We start from the raw sequence: 12888 nt of genomic DNA, 5'->3' as shown, positions 1-12888 counted from the left end.
GAAACAATTAAATATATATGTGAAATTGAATTAAACAATAATGTATGCTGATGCTAATATTATAACAATAGCCTAATATATTCAATATGCTATAAACACATTTAACAGTTTCACTCAATTCATTCAAATTAACGTAATAATTATGACACACCCCTCACTATTTTCATTGGTTGCAGTAATTGCACTGTTTGTCTACATAACCTGGTTCAAGCATTCATGACGTTACCTTGAAGAAGGGACAGTGATGCTGAAACGTTGGTGATTTACCCAATAAATTACTGGGAGTTTATATATAGAGTGTGTGACTATTTTTATAGCTTATAGTTTATTCGCCATTAGTCAGCACCTCCGCATTAAATAATTATCTCTGGGTGTGCGCCAGATCATGTTTTTTAATAGCTAGAGGATGAACACCAATGTATTATGTTTCACCATCCTCAAATGACTTCCTCATTAGGCCTATGTTACACAGATATACATGGTCAATCTAGCCAACAATCACAAATCTGTTATATGCGACTCAAGGATCAAGGAAACCTTACTGTGATGGAGGTCTTAGCATTACAAAGCACTTTCTCTGCAGCCAATATGTCTGACTGCACTTCCTGTACTGTACATTGCAGGGGTTTAAAGTTATGACACTCTTCCGTAACCTCTGTCAGGGACCCTGAACCAGCTGGGACGGGATGAGTCAGACAGAGACGCAGGATGACTTTTACTGTCCCTGTCATAAGAAGACCCACATCTCAATATACCATATTTATCATACAAAGCCCAAACTAAGAGTGACGTTTCAAACGTTTACTCAGAGAAGATGCAACAGCTGAATACATACATTCAATACAGCGCAGTGTGTACTTCCACCCTTAGCTCTCACCCCCTCCCTTCCAAAAAGATGTACTTCAGTACTTTTCCATCACCCAGGATTTCTCTGTCCATATCACAATACTTCTTATCAGTCAGGAGAGGCCTTATTGGGAGTACACATTCTTACAGTCCACTAAATAATTACACTTCTCATACACAAAGAGCTTGAACCTAACACAATCTCTAAGGATATATAAAAAACAATTGAATCATACTTAGAGGGTAAAATGCAATAAAAACAGTAAAGATATAAGCAGCAATTTACAATATATCACCTGTCAGAGGCAAATGTACCAGAAAGTAAGGAATATGGGAAAGGAACAGATCCTCATACATACAGATTATACACATACAGTTGAAGTCAGAAGTTTACATACACCTTAGCCAAATACATTTCAACTCAGTCTTTCACAATTCCTGACATTTAATCCTAGTAAAAAATCCCTGTCTTCGGTCAGTTAGGATCACCACTTTATTTTAAGAATGTGAAATGTCAGAATAATAGTAGAAGCATGATTTATTTCAGCTTTTATTTCTTTCATCACATTTCCAGTGGGTCAGAAGTGTACATACACACAATTAGTATTTAGTAGCATTGCCTTTAAATTGTTTAACTTGGGTCAAATGTTTCGGGTAGCCTTCCACAAGCTTCCCACAATAAGTTGGGTGAATTTTGGCCCATTCCTCCTGACAGAGCTGGTGTAACTGAGTCAGGTTTGTAGGCCTCCTTGCTCGCACACGCTTTTTCAGTTCTGCCCACAAAGCACCCCCACAACATGATGCTGCCACCCCCGTGCTTCACGGTTGGGATGGTGTTCTTCGGCTTGCAAGCCTCCCAATTTTTCCTCCAAATTGAATGATTGTCATTATGGCCAAACAGTTCTATTTTTGTTTCATCAGACCAGAGGACATTTCTCCAAAAAGTACGATCTTTGTCCCCATGTGCAGTTGCAAACCGTAGTCTGGCTTTTATATGGCGGGTTTGGAGCAGTGGCTTCTTCCTTGCTGAGCGGCATTTCAGGTTATGTCGATATAGGACTTGTTTTACTGTGGATATATATACTTTTGTACCTGTTTCCTCCAGCATCTTCACAAGGTCCTTTGCTGTTGTTCTGGGATTGATTTGCGCTTTTCGCACCAAAGTGCGTTCATCTCTAGGAGACAGAACACATCTCCTTCCTGAGCGGCTGTGTGGTCCCATGGTGTTTCTAATTGTGTACTATTGTTTGTACAGATGAACGTGGTACCTTCAGGAATTTGGAAATTGCTTCCAAGGATGAACCAGACTTGTGGAGGTCTACAATTTTTTTCTGTGGTCTTGACTGATTTCTTTTGATTTTCCCATGATGTCAAGCAAAGAGGCACTGAGTTTGAAGGTAAGCCTTGAAATACATCCACAGGTACACCTTCAATTGACTCAAATGATGTCAATTAGCCTATCAGAAGCTTCTAAAGCCATGACATAATTTTCTGGAATTTTCCAAGCTGTTTAAAGGCACAGTCAACTTGTAAACTTCTGACCAACTGGAATTGTGATACAGTGAATTCTAAGTGAAATTATCTGTTTGTAAACAATTGTTGGAAAAACGACTTGTGTCATGCACAAAGTAGATGTTCTAACCGACTTGCCATAACTATAGTTTGTTAACAAGAAATTTGTGGAGTGGTTGAAAAACGAGTTTTAATGACTCCAACCTAAGTGTATGTAAACTTCCGACCTCAACTATATTTCTGTTGCCTCCTATGACCGAGCCAGACCCACATGTTCAGAGAGCATACAGTTTTCAGGCCCTGTTGCAGGTTTAGTATCTGGGCCTCCTGACCGTGTCTGGTTGTTCTTGAGAAGACAGGCCTGGATCTGGACACACAACAGCCACAGATGTTTATTACCAGGGTGAGAGATGGAGTTTTGAATGTTAGTTTTTAGTCAGGCATCTCATGGACAGCCCAATCTAAACTTCTGTCTTCTCAGGACTGCTACGATAATGTGAAGTTTCTGTGTTCATGACTAAACAAACATGAAAGCCAGGAAAGGAAGGGTAATATTATGTTTTAGGAGATATTGTTCTGTTTGATGGACTGAGACCCTCCCTGTCCATGATTCACTTATCTAGAACATTTGCCACATCCAGAAACCCATTGGCTGTCACATTGTTTCTGTCCCAGACCAGGGTCCTGTAGAGACATGGATAGGGCTATGGCAGGTCAGGTTATTGTTGCTTAGTTTGGGCGTTGCTTAGGGTTATGGCTATGATAGTGGTTAGAGCGTTGGGCCAGTAACTGAAAGGTTGCTAGATTGAATCCCTGAGCTAACAAGGTCAAAATCTGTAATTCTGCCCCTGAACAAGGCCGTTAACCCACTGTTCCTAAGCCATCATTATAACTAAGCATTTGTTCTTAACTGACTTGCCTAGTTAAATAAAGGTTAAATAAAATACAAATATGATGAGATAGGTTTGTTAGGTGTAGGTTTGGTTGGGTTATGACTCGGTTACCTAAGCTCATCAGAGTAAGGCCTTGGCCAGAGATTTGGCTCCAGTGTCTTTGATACAGTTGCCGCTGATGTCATTGTGGCCGCTGCTGGCATTGTGGCCGCTGCTGGCATTGTGGCCGCTGGTGGCATTGTGGCCGCTGGTGGCATTGTGGCCGCTGGTGGCATTGCAGCTCAGGCTGTTGATGAGGATGGTGGTGCTTGTCTTCAGCTTGGAATCACACACTGACAGAGACTCCAGGGGCTGTGGGCACGCACATACGCAGATGCACACCACCAATCTCATCGACACGACTGCAGTGGAGCAGGTTGAGAGCTTCAAGTTCCTTCGTGTCCACATCACCAACAAACTATCATGGTCCCAGCACACCAAGACAGCCGTGAAGAGGGTACGACAAAACCTATTCCTCCTCAGGAGACTGAAAGGACCCATGCCATTTGGCCTGAAAGAACTTCAGTTGTTTTACATGAACTTCACCCTGACATCTCCATCTCAGATATGAGGGCTCTTTGATACTCTGAGAGAAAATGGCTGCCTGTTTTAATGAGCCTTGTATACTGTAAGAGTTTAAGCTGCTCAGTGTGTAATTACTGAGGCAGGCCGCGTCTCGCTGGAGAAGGATTCTGGGTAATTAAAAGTCTTGCTTTCACTCAGGGGGACGTCCCTGAGGACTGTGCCTCCACAGAGCCTCCAACTATTACAGGGAATGGGACACCACTGGAGAAGAGGCCGGGGCAGTGGTAGAGCCAGGGTCAAAATATAAGAGGAACAGGGACATCTACTGAGGAGAGGGTAAAGGAGATATCTACTGAGGAGAGGGTAAAGGAGATATCTACTGAGGAGAGGGTAAAGGAGACTGGGATATACTGTTGTTGTCAGAGGCTAGGAGATGAATGTGATGTAAGTGAGGCCTTTGCAGAGCTAAGCTGATGTTTAAGTCAATGGTTGTTTACGACAGCTTATTAGAACAGGTTTATAACAGGTAGATGGGGCGGCAGGTAGCCTTGATGTTTGGTCAGTAACAGAAAGGTTGCTGGTTCAAATACCGGAGCCGACAAGGTAAAAGAATGTATCTGTCGCCGTGCCCTTGAGCAAGACACTTAACCCTAATTGCTCCAGGGGCGCTGTACAATGCCGACCCTGGCCGTAATCCCACTCCCTGAGGGTGTCTCAGGAGGAGTTGGGATATGCAACAACAACATTTCCATGACACACGTGTGGAACAGGACCAATATAAGCCCCCCCCAAATGATTATAATTATACATGGTACACAGGAAGGTTAAGTGTTTGAGATATGACATATGAAAGAATGTAAATAAGTGAGTTTGTCACAAAGGACAAGATCGAACACTCACACATTCCTCCTGCATGAGCTGGACGATACGCTGTAGGTCGTTTGTTATTAGAGCTCTGTGGAGAGAGAGAGAGAGAGAGAGAAGGGGACAGTTGATGGATATACAGTAGATAGATGGAGAGAAAACACAGTGGGCGTGACAGAACAATCTATTCACCTCGACTTCATGGCAAAGTTGAGTCCCAAAGCCGGATCGCGGATGGAGTGCCTGCGTCCGATGGACAGCACCATGGTTACCATGTCACTCTCAAAACCTGAGAATAGATAGATGTATATTAGTGACTCTCTCTGTGGAAGAGTGGACTGTCTGTCTTTCTGTATGCTCTGAGGAAGCTATCTTTTCAAGTCAGCTCAATTCATGTTGAGCCTATTTTGTCATAAATACACAAATTAGGATTCCCTGGAGCCTTTTGACAGTTGCATTCCCCATGAAAACTAATGGTCTCTATATATGAGCCACTGGCTGGTGTAGAAGAAAGTAGGGAGCCATCATAGTCTTGGTTGCAGTCAGTGTGACGTCAATGGTACGATCCCCAGAAGTGAGGGACGAGGAAGTGGGTTGGCAGACAGGCAGGTGCTGGATGCTGGAGCATCAGTGTCCCAGCAGTGCTGTGTCTATTCTGACTGACACTGACGTGTCTGGCCTTGCTGCTCAGTGCTGCATGGAGGACTGTCTGTGGGAAGCTGGGAACCCTGCCTGCACTTGTCTACCTGCTCCAGAAATAACATGGCCTGATTTGAGGTCCTGTCAGCGGTCAAGCATTATATTGGCTCTGCTGTATTTCCAGAACAAGGGTTGAGAGAGGTCATAGCAGGAGAAGAGAAAACAGTATTTTTTTCCTTTTCTATTGTTAGATCCAAAAGTAATGGTAAGTTATAATAATGCAGAAAAAGGGTTATTCATCGAAAAACAGCTGTTTTCTTATCCCCTGAATATACATTTCCTCAGCATTCGGTTGCCCTCTGAGATTCCTAGATAGAAATATATGGAAAATACTCTATTCAAGTGGAGTTTTCTTTCTCTTAATGATGCCCCCAATGGCCCCCTATGGAGACTCCCTGGACAGTTCCCAGAACAGATTCCTGATTCCTGAGCTCTCCTCATTGTGCTAGAGAGCAGGGGATCGTCCAACGAGGAACACACTGAGAATAATTGATGTCTCCCTCTCTGTTATGTGATCTGAATGGTGCATGGTTTATCACCTGCTGGTTGGCACCACCTAGCCCACAGACACCACCCCTGTCTGTGCCCTCTCCATCTCTCTCCATCTCTCTCCATCTAACCCACAACTCTCCAGAGAGAGAGAGAGAGATAAGGGGTGGGTTTGGTATCATACCATTGTCAGAGAGGTCCAGACTCTTGATGGCCTTGGCTTCAAAGATGTGCTCCTGAATCACCTGGGCCCCAGCAGACCTCAGCTGGACACATAATACACATTACATTACATTTCAGCCATTTAGCAGACGCTCTTATCCAGAGCGACTTACAGTAAGTAGTGAGTGCATACATTGTCATACATATGATTATCAACCAGCCAGAACCTGGCTAAGCTCACTGATAAAAAAAAGTGAGGTGTGTATGTCTGTTAATAAGACATTTTCATTTTACCCTTATTTTACCAGGTAAGTTGACTGAGAACACATTCTCATTTACAGCAACAACCTGGGGAGTAGTTACAGGGTAGAGGAGGGGGTATGAATGAGCTAATTAGAAGATGGGGATGATAAGGTGGCCATGATGGAATGAGGGCCAGATTGGGAATTTAGCCAGGACACTGGGGTTAACACCCCTACTCTTACGATAAGTGCCATGGGATCTTTAGTGACCACAGAGAGTCAGGACACCTGTTTAACGTCCCATCCGAAAGATGGCACCCTACACAGGGCAATGTCCCCAGCCAATGCCCAAAATGGAAACACATACTCTGTGTGTGTGTGTGTGTGTGTGTGTACGTGCGTGTCTACCTCACAGCCGCTCAGGTCTAGCTCCAGCCTACACAGATGAGTACTTACTTCCGGCCAGGCCCTGCAACAACAATCTGCATAAAAGACAGAAAATATGTGTATCAAACAGCAGTATACATGTGTAAATCAAAATTCAAACACATACAGTATTATACAGTATCATCCAGTGCTATAAGTAGGCTTCACATTCTGTTTGACATGTATCACATTTACATTTCCTGGTATGGCATTCCATCAGCCACTCTGGGGGTAGTCTGGTTCCTGCCAGTCCCACAGCTTAGAGTTCTTACTGAAGAACTCCATTACAGTCCTTGTCACCTCCCTCAACTTCATGGGGACAGAGAGAGGTCAGCGGATGGGTCTGACAACACCGGTCAAGATATATAATGGAAAGCAGGGTTCTCACCTGTGTGAGAAGGGGTCCCTGGACAGGTTGAGGTGAGCCAGGTTGGAGCAGAAGCCTGACAGATACAAACAGCTAGGGGGAGAAGGGGTCCCTGGACAGGTTGAGGTGAGCCAGGTTGGAGCAGAAGCCTGACAGATACAAACAGCTAGGGGGAGAAGGGGTCCCTGGACAGGTTGAGGTGAGCCAGGTTGGAGCGGAAGCCTGACAGAGATACAAACAGCTAGGGGGAGAAGGGGTCCCTAGACAGGTTGAGGTGAGCCAGGTTGGAGCGGAAGCCTGACAGAGATACAAACAGCTAGGGGGAGAAGGGGTCCCTAGACAGGTTGAGGTGAGCCAGGTTGGAGCAGAAGCTTGCTGACAGATACAAACAGCTAGGGGGAGAAGGGGTCCCTGGACAGGTTGAGGTGAGCCAGGTTGGAGCGGAAGCCTGACAGAGATACAAACAGCTAGGGGGAGAAGGGGTCCCTAGACAGTTAGGTGAGCAGGTTGCGGAAGCCTGACAGAGATACAAACAGCTAGGGGGAGAAGGGGTCCCTAGACAGGTTGAGGTGAGCCAGGTTGGAGCAGAAGCCTGCTGACAGATACAAACAGCTAGGGGGGAGAAGGAAGTTGGGGATGTAAAGTGCATTATTTCACATTGGCACAAACATGCATATCAAGCTATTCATTTTCAAATGAACAAAGATTACAGAGACTGATTATGTTTATTGTCATGACCAGAAGTAAAACGTCCACTCAAGTCCAGGTTAGACACAGCATTTGTCCCTGAGAGGAACTTAAACAGGTTCTGACAGGAAGAGATATGAAGCTATTTAGCGCTATGGCCCTCTAGAGCCAAAACAATCTACTGGACAACTCAATTCAATATTGTACTATGGAGTAATTCTATTACTCTGATTGAGATGCCTCCTGCATCATGAAGTCATATCAGTATCAAATAGCATGCATATCCTGACACGTGGGACTGCATTGGCAACACAAACTCCCTTTACCTTTACAGCAAATAATATTTCATAGACAACCCATTACTGAATATAACCAAGGCAGTTAACGTTCCATATCCACCCTGTACATTATACACAAAATGCATTTAGCTGAAACTAACAACACCTACGGTATAGACTTTTATTCAAGTGTGATAGTGTATGGAGCAAAGAATTCTAAACCGTGAACTGAAAACAAGTGTTGCCCTGCCCTCACTACAGCTTCCTCTGTAGCCAGACTGCCTGTATTCCCTGACAGGTCCAGGTGACACAGAGAGCTGGAGAAGGCCTTGTTCTGAGAGAACCCCTGAGTCAGATTAGCCAACCCTGGAGAGATGGAGGGGGCAAGAAAGAGGAATGAGAAAGAGAAATGCAATACTACGTGAAAACTATCACAAGATAAGTATCAACACAAAGACATAGTTTCTTTATGGAAAATGAACAAAAAGGGTGACGCAGACAGAAGAGTTTAGGAGAGACAACAATCCTGGAGACGGACAGCTGGGTGAGACCATTGGATTCTCCGGTTCCTGACTGAGAGCTTTCACACCCGACGACAGGCAACACAGGTAACGCAGATGAGTAGTCACTAGCCAGTCCAGGCAAGTTGGAATTGGGAACCTCAGCAATGGACATTGACAAACCCCAAAAGTTATTTATGATAGGAAAAGGCTCACCTTTGTCCTCTATATAATTGGCTGACAGGTTGATGGTGTGGATGGCGGAGCAGGTATGATCTCGCAGGCCACAGCCCATCTTCAATGCAACATTCCAACAAGAGGAAGGGCTAGGAGAGAGACAGAGGAACAGAAATGAGTTATTAATGTTGAACTAAAATGAAAAATAAAGTGAACCAATCACATAAATCAAATGTCAACCAAAGATTTCCCATTTCCTCAGTGTCTCAGACACAGTAGAATAATTTAGGGAGGGAGGGATGTTTTAGAAAGGTGAAGAGGATCACGTGGAGTAGGCTACTCACAGTTTGAGCCCACCTCCTTCCAGACACACCTCCTCCAGGGTTGAGGATCTGTTGATCATGAAGAGAACCTGCTCCTGGACTTCTGAGCTCTGGGGAGAGATACAGAGGGGGAAGAATCATTCCTCTACTATGTTTTGAATCATTAGCCATCCCATCTTCATAAACTGGCAGCAAATCTTATCTCCATGAGAATCTTCGGTGTCAGCACTTTCTACGATTATATGTCTATTTATTCATTTCTAGGAAATTCCGTTAGCCTATAGAAAGGTTGTTCCACAAAATGAGTGTCTTTTGCGTCCCTTTGATATTTATGTAGAAATTGTGCACCAATTTCAAAAGCCTGTTCAGATTTTTGATATAAATAAAGCCTTGCTAAAGTGCCGAAATTCTGCATTTTGACATGTCCCTCAGTCAACCTTGTGTCACTTCTAGGAAGAAGTGAACCCACTTAATCACAAAGTGTATCCAAGTTTTCACCATCATTGTAAAGCCCTAGTTATTTTGTTGCTTTGACAACCCAAAAAATTCTGAAGATTATACATTTTTCCCCCATTTGATTAGAGATTAATCAAATCACATGCGCTGAATACATGTGTAGACCTTACCGTGAAATGCTTACTTACAAGCCCTTAACCAACAGTGCCGTTCAAGAAATAGAGTTGAGAAAATATTTACTAAATAAAATAAAGTCAAAATAAACAGTAACACAGTAGAATTACAGTACATAACAATAACGAGGCTATATACAATCTGTCCCTCATTTTCAGATCATGAACTTTAACATGAACTGAACTCTTGTTTTAATATGGTGAACCTATTCCTTTTTTTTACATTTGAAAATAAACATTGAACATATAACAGTCGAATCATAGAGCAGGTGAGCTGGTTCTAGTCTTTTTGGCTATTTGCTGCTGTTTTGTGGTGGAAAACTGAGCTGGTCGAGTATAACACGTCAATCCTGTTAAGCTTGCGTTCAATTGCCACTCCCTGTTACAAACAACAAGCTTCCATTACCCCTGTCACACTGTCAACCCTTTCATATTGTCAGCCCTGTCACAGTCAACCCCGTCACAGTCCACCCCGTCACAGTCAACCCCGATACAGTCAACCCCGTCACAGTCAACCCCGTCACAGTCAACCCCGATACAGTCAACCCCGTCACAGTCAACCCCGTCACAGTCAACCCCGTCACAGTCAACCCCGATACAGTCAACCCCGATACAGTCAACCCCGTCACAGTCAACCCCGTCACAGTCAACCCCCTTCACAGTCAACCCCGTCACAGTCAACCCCGATACAGTCAACCCCGATACAGTCAACCCCGTCACAGTCAACCCCGATACAGTCAACCCCGATACAGTCAACCCTGATACAGTCAACCCTGTTACTTTACTTGACACTTACGATAGTCATTTTATTATTTAACTTCTTGAGATGGGAAAACATGTTTGTTATGAGATTGAACATGTGCTCTTTATGACAGAATGTACAAATTTGGTGAAATCAAAAGGCACCGAATTGATGGAACGACCCAAAAGAATATCATTACATCCGTTACACACAAATTCTCTCTCATCGTGAAGGTCATTTCCCTGACCTCCATCATAGCCAGGCGATTGGCTAAAAGCACTGCAGTACCAGTAACACAACAGCAGCTAGATTATGAAGTCAGTATGGCGCCCTGCGTTCGTATGTGAGGACTGTTGATAAGGCCTGCTAGACCCTGCAGCGTTGACCAGGTCGGACAGTTTGGTCATCCACAAGATCCCATCCTCAGCTCACACTGCCAAAACTTATGAATGTGACATCCATGACAGGACCAGAGAGTGCAACACTCAGAGCAAGATAACTCAGGGAGAGAAGCATCAAGCTGTGTAATAACATGTGTGCTCTCTAACAGGACTTGGAAAAACAAATCAGGATGTGGCTATAAGGTTTACCAGTTTGAGGTCTTTGTTGGAGATCTTGGTGAACCATTGCTTTAAGGAGAGATTCCAAACAATTCTGGGCATAGTAAATGTTGTCAACATCCTGAAAGAATATACATAATAAATACATGTACTAATATTATTGATGTATGAGGACATCAGTTGATATTTATAGTAGAAAAAATGAATTTATCAGAAACATTTAATGTGGTGTCATCATAGGTGGATGATAGCCTACGGACCTATTGGACCTCCCTGCAGGGGAACTCATTGAAGTCACATAGAGCAGCATTTGTCTCTGAAAAGCCTCCTGTAGAGAACCAAGGAATGACAGAGAGATCAGATACTGTACAAATACATGTCCACACACCTACACAATGTCCACATAGTACGAGACACACAAATGACGTGACACTGGTGCAGTGGTATGATTGATTCTACTGACCACATGGTCCCAGTGTTCCAGTCAGCTGCTCCTCCACCTGGGTTGCCAGGTTCCACATCCGCTCCTGCAGATCTGGAGGGATTTTCTTCAAGATCTTCCTGAGAGCAGGAGATAGAAACACATACACATGTAGATGTCAAACATTTTGAACCCTCAGATATTACAGATATTTACATGAGGTATCTATTTCATTATTAGTATTGGATTGGAATATGATTCAGAAGTGAGTTAGAAAACCACCATTCCTTGGATAGAAGAGGATCACTAAGGATCCCTAATCAGTTGGTTAATGGGTCGACCTCAGGGGTTTCTGCTATAAGTACATCACAAACAACCCTCCCAAGGCTTGAGGGAGGGAATGTTCAACTACATTGCCATGCCACTCACCCTGGAGATGAATCAGGGATGATCTTCTTCAGAGAAGCTGTCACATGACTGACCATAGCCTTGATGTCCTCAACAGACGTCGTACTGAGAGAGTAGGTCTGTCTGTCCGCTTCAATCACCACCTGAATGGTCAACAGTACATAAGCAGAAATCTATCTGTCACTACTGAAACCATGCAGACATACAGAGACACATTCGGACTGAAAGATTGGCAAAATAGTATAGTCGTTAGTGGCCACATAGACACAGGAACTCTGAACACATGAACTCTGTCTCCGCTTGTCCATTTGGTGTGACTAAATACCTGTAGAAAGTTGTAGTGAGTGGTGAATAAGATATACACAAATCTGTTGCTGTCCTACACAGTCCTATGCTTCATAACATTGCAGAGTCTCCACTTCTGTTTTTAAATCATGTCTGTGGCCCTGCAGCCTTTTCAAGTGTCAGGGTCAAGTAATATTTCCAGATGATCCCTCACTTCCTTGTCACTGTGAGTGTGACCAAACCACGACACATCACACATTCTCACCAGGGGTTCTACACTCTCACTGTCATCATGGTATCACTAAGCGACAGCCAGAGAGAGAATGACAGTGTCTGCACATGCTCGCTCCCCCCTGAGGAGCTGAACCAGCGGTGATGACTAATGTTTCCCATCCCAGGACGGACAGTGTTAACCTCTGAAGAGCTACAGAAGAGGAAGCACCACAGTCTCAGAGCCCTGATTGCGTCCTGTGCATACGGACTGGGACCAGAGGTGTGCAGAGAGAGGGAATTCTTCAGATGAGTGGATGGAAATCTGAAGTTTTACCTCATCTCCCACTGGTATAATAGTTACCATCTCCTTATGTAGTAGGTCCAATTCTGATAGTAAACGGGTGGTGATGGATTGCAGGACATTAGGAATGTTTGACTGTTCACATGTAACAACATTGAGTTGGGTAATTTGCTTTGTGTTCCCAGTTCCTCTGATTCAGCACGCTAATCATTTACATGATCAGCAGTGATCAGAGCTAGCCTATGGCCAATCAGGGCTGTTCATTTTCAAATGGACATAAATATTTTAACACCTATGCAA

General features: G+C 43.9%; 1 protein-coding gene across 1 annotated transcript in view; it reads right to left on the bottom strand.

Moving 5' to 3' along the window:
- The window catches only part of LOC106573736 (capping protein, Arp2/3 and myosin-I linker protein 2), a 45073-nt gene that overhangs the window by 29559 nt on the left and 2626 nt on the right, over positions 1 to 12888 (bottom strand). The window contains 14 exon segments of the mRNA XM_045697246.1: positions 2611 to 2725; positions 4716 to 4770; positions 4872 to 4968; positions 6052 to 6147; positions 6728 to 6753; positions 7086 to 7213; positions 8286 to 8395; positions 8482 to 8855; positions 9051 to 9139; positions 10991 to 11048; positions 11050 to 11081; positions 11221 to 11288; positions 11424 to 11521; positions 11811 to 11932. Coding sequence (XP_045553202.1) covers positions 2611 to 2725; positions 4716 to 4770; positions 4872 to 4968; positions 6052 to 6147; positions 6728 to 6753; positions 7086 to 7213; positions 8286 to 8395; positions 8482 to 8855; positions 9051 to 9139; positions 10991 to 11048; positions 11050 to 11081; positions 11221 to 11288; positions 11424 to 11521; positions 11811 to 11932 — 1468 coding nt within the window.

This window comes from Salmo salar, chromosome ssa16 (assembly GCF_905237065.1).
Source record: "Salmo salar chromosome ssa16, Ssal_v3.1, whole genome shotgun sequence".
In the NCBI taxonomy this organism is placed as follows: Eukaryota; Metazoa; Chordata; class Actinopteri; order Salmoniformes; family Salmonidae; genus Salmo; species Salmo salar.
This window is presented reverse-complemented; position numbering and strand designations above follow the sequence as displayed.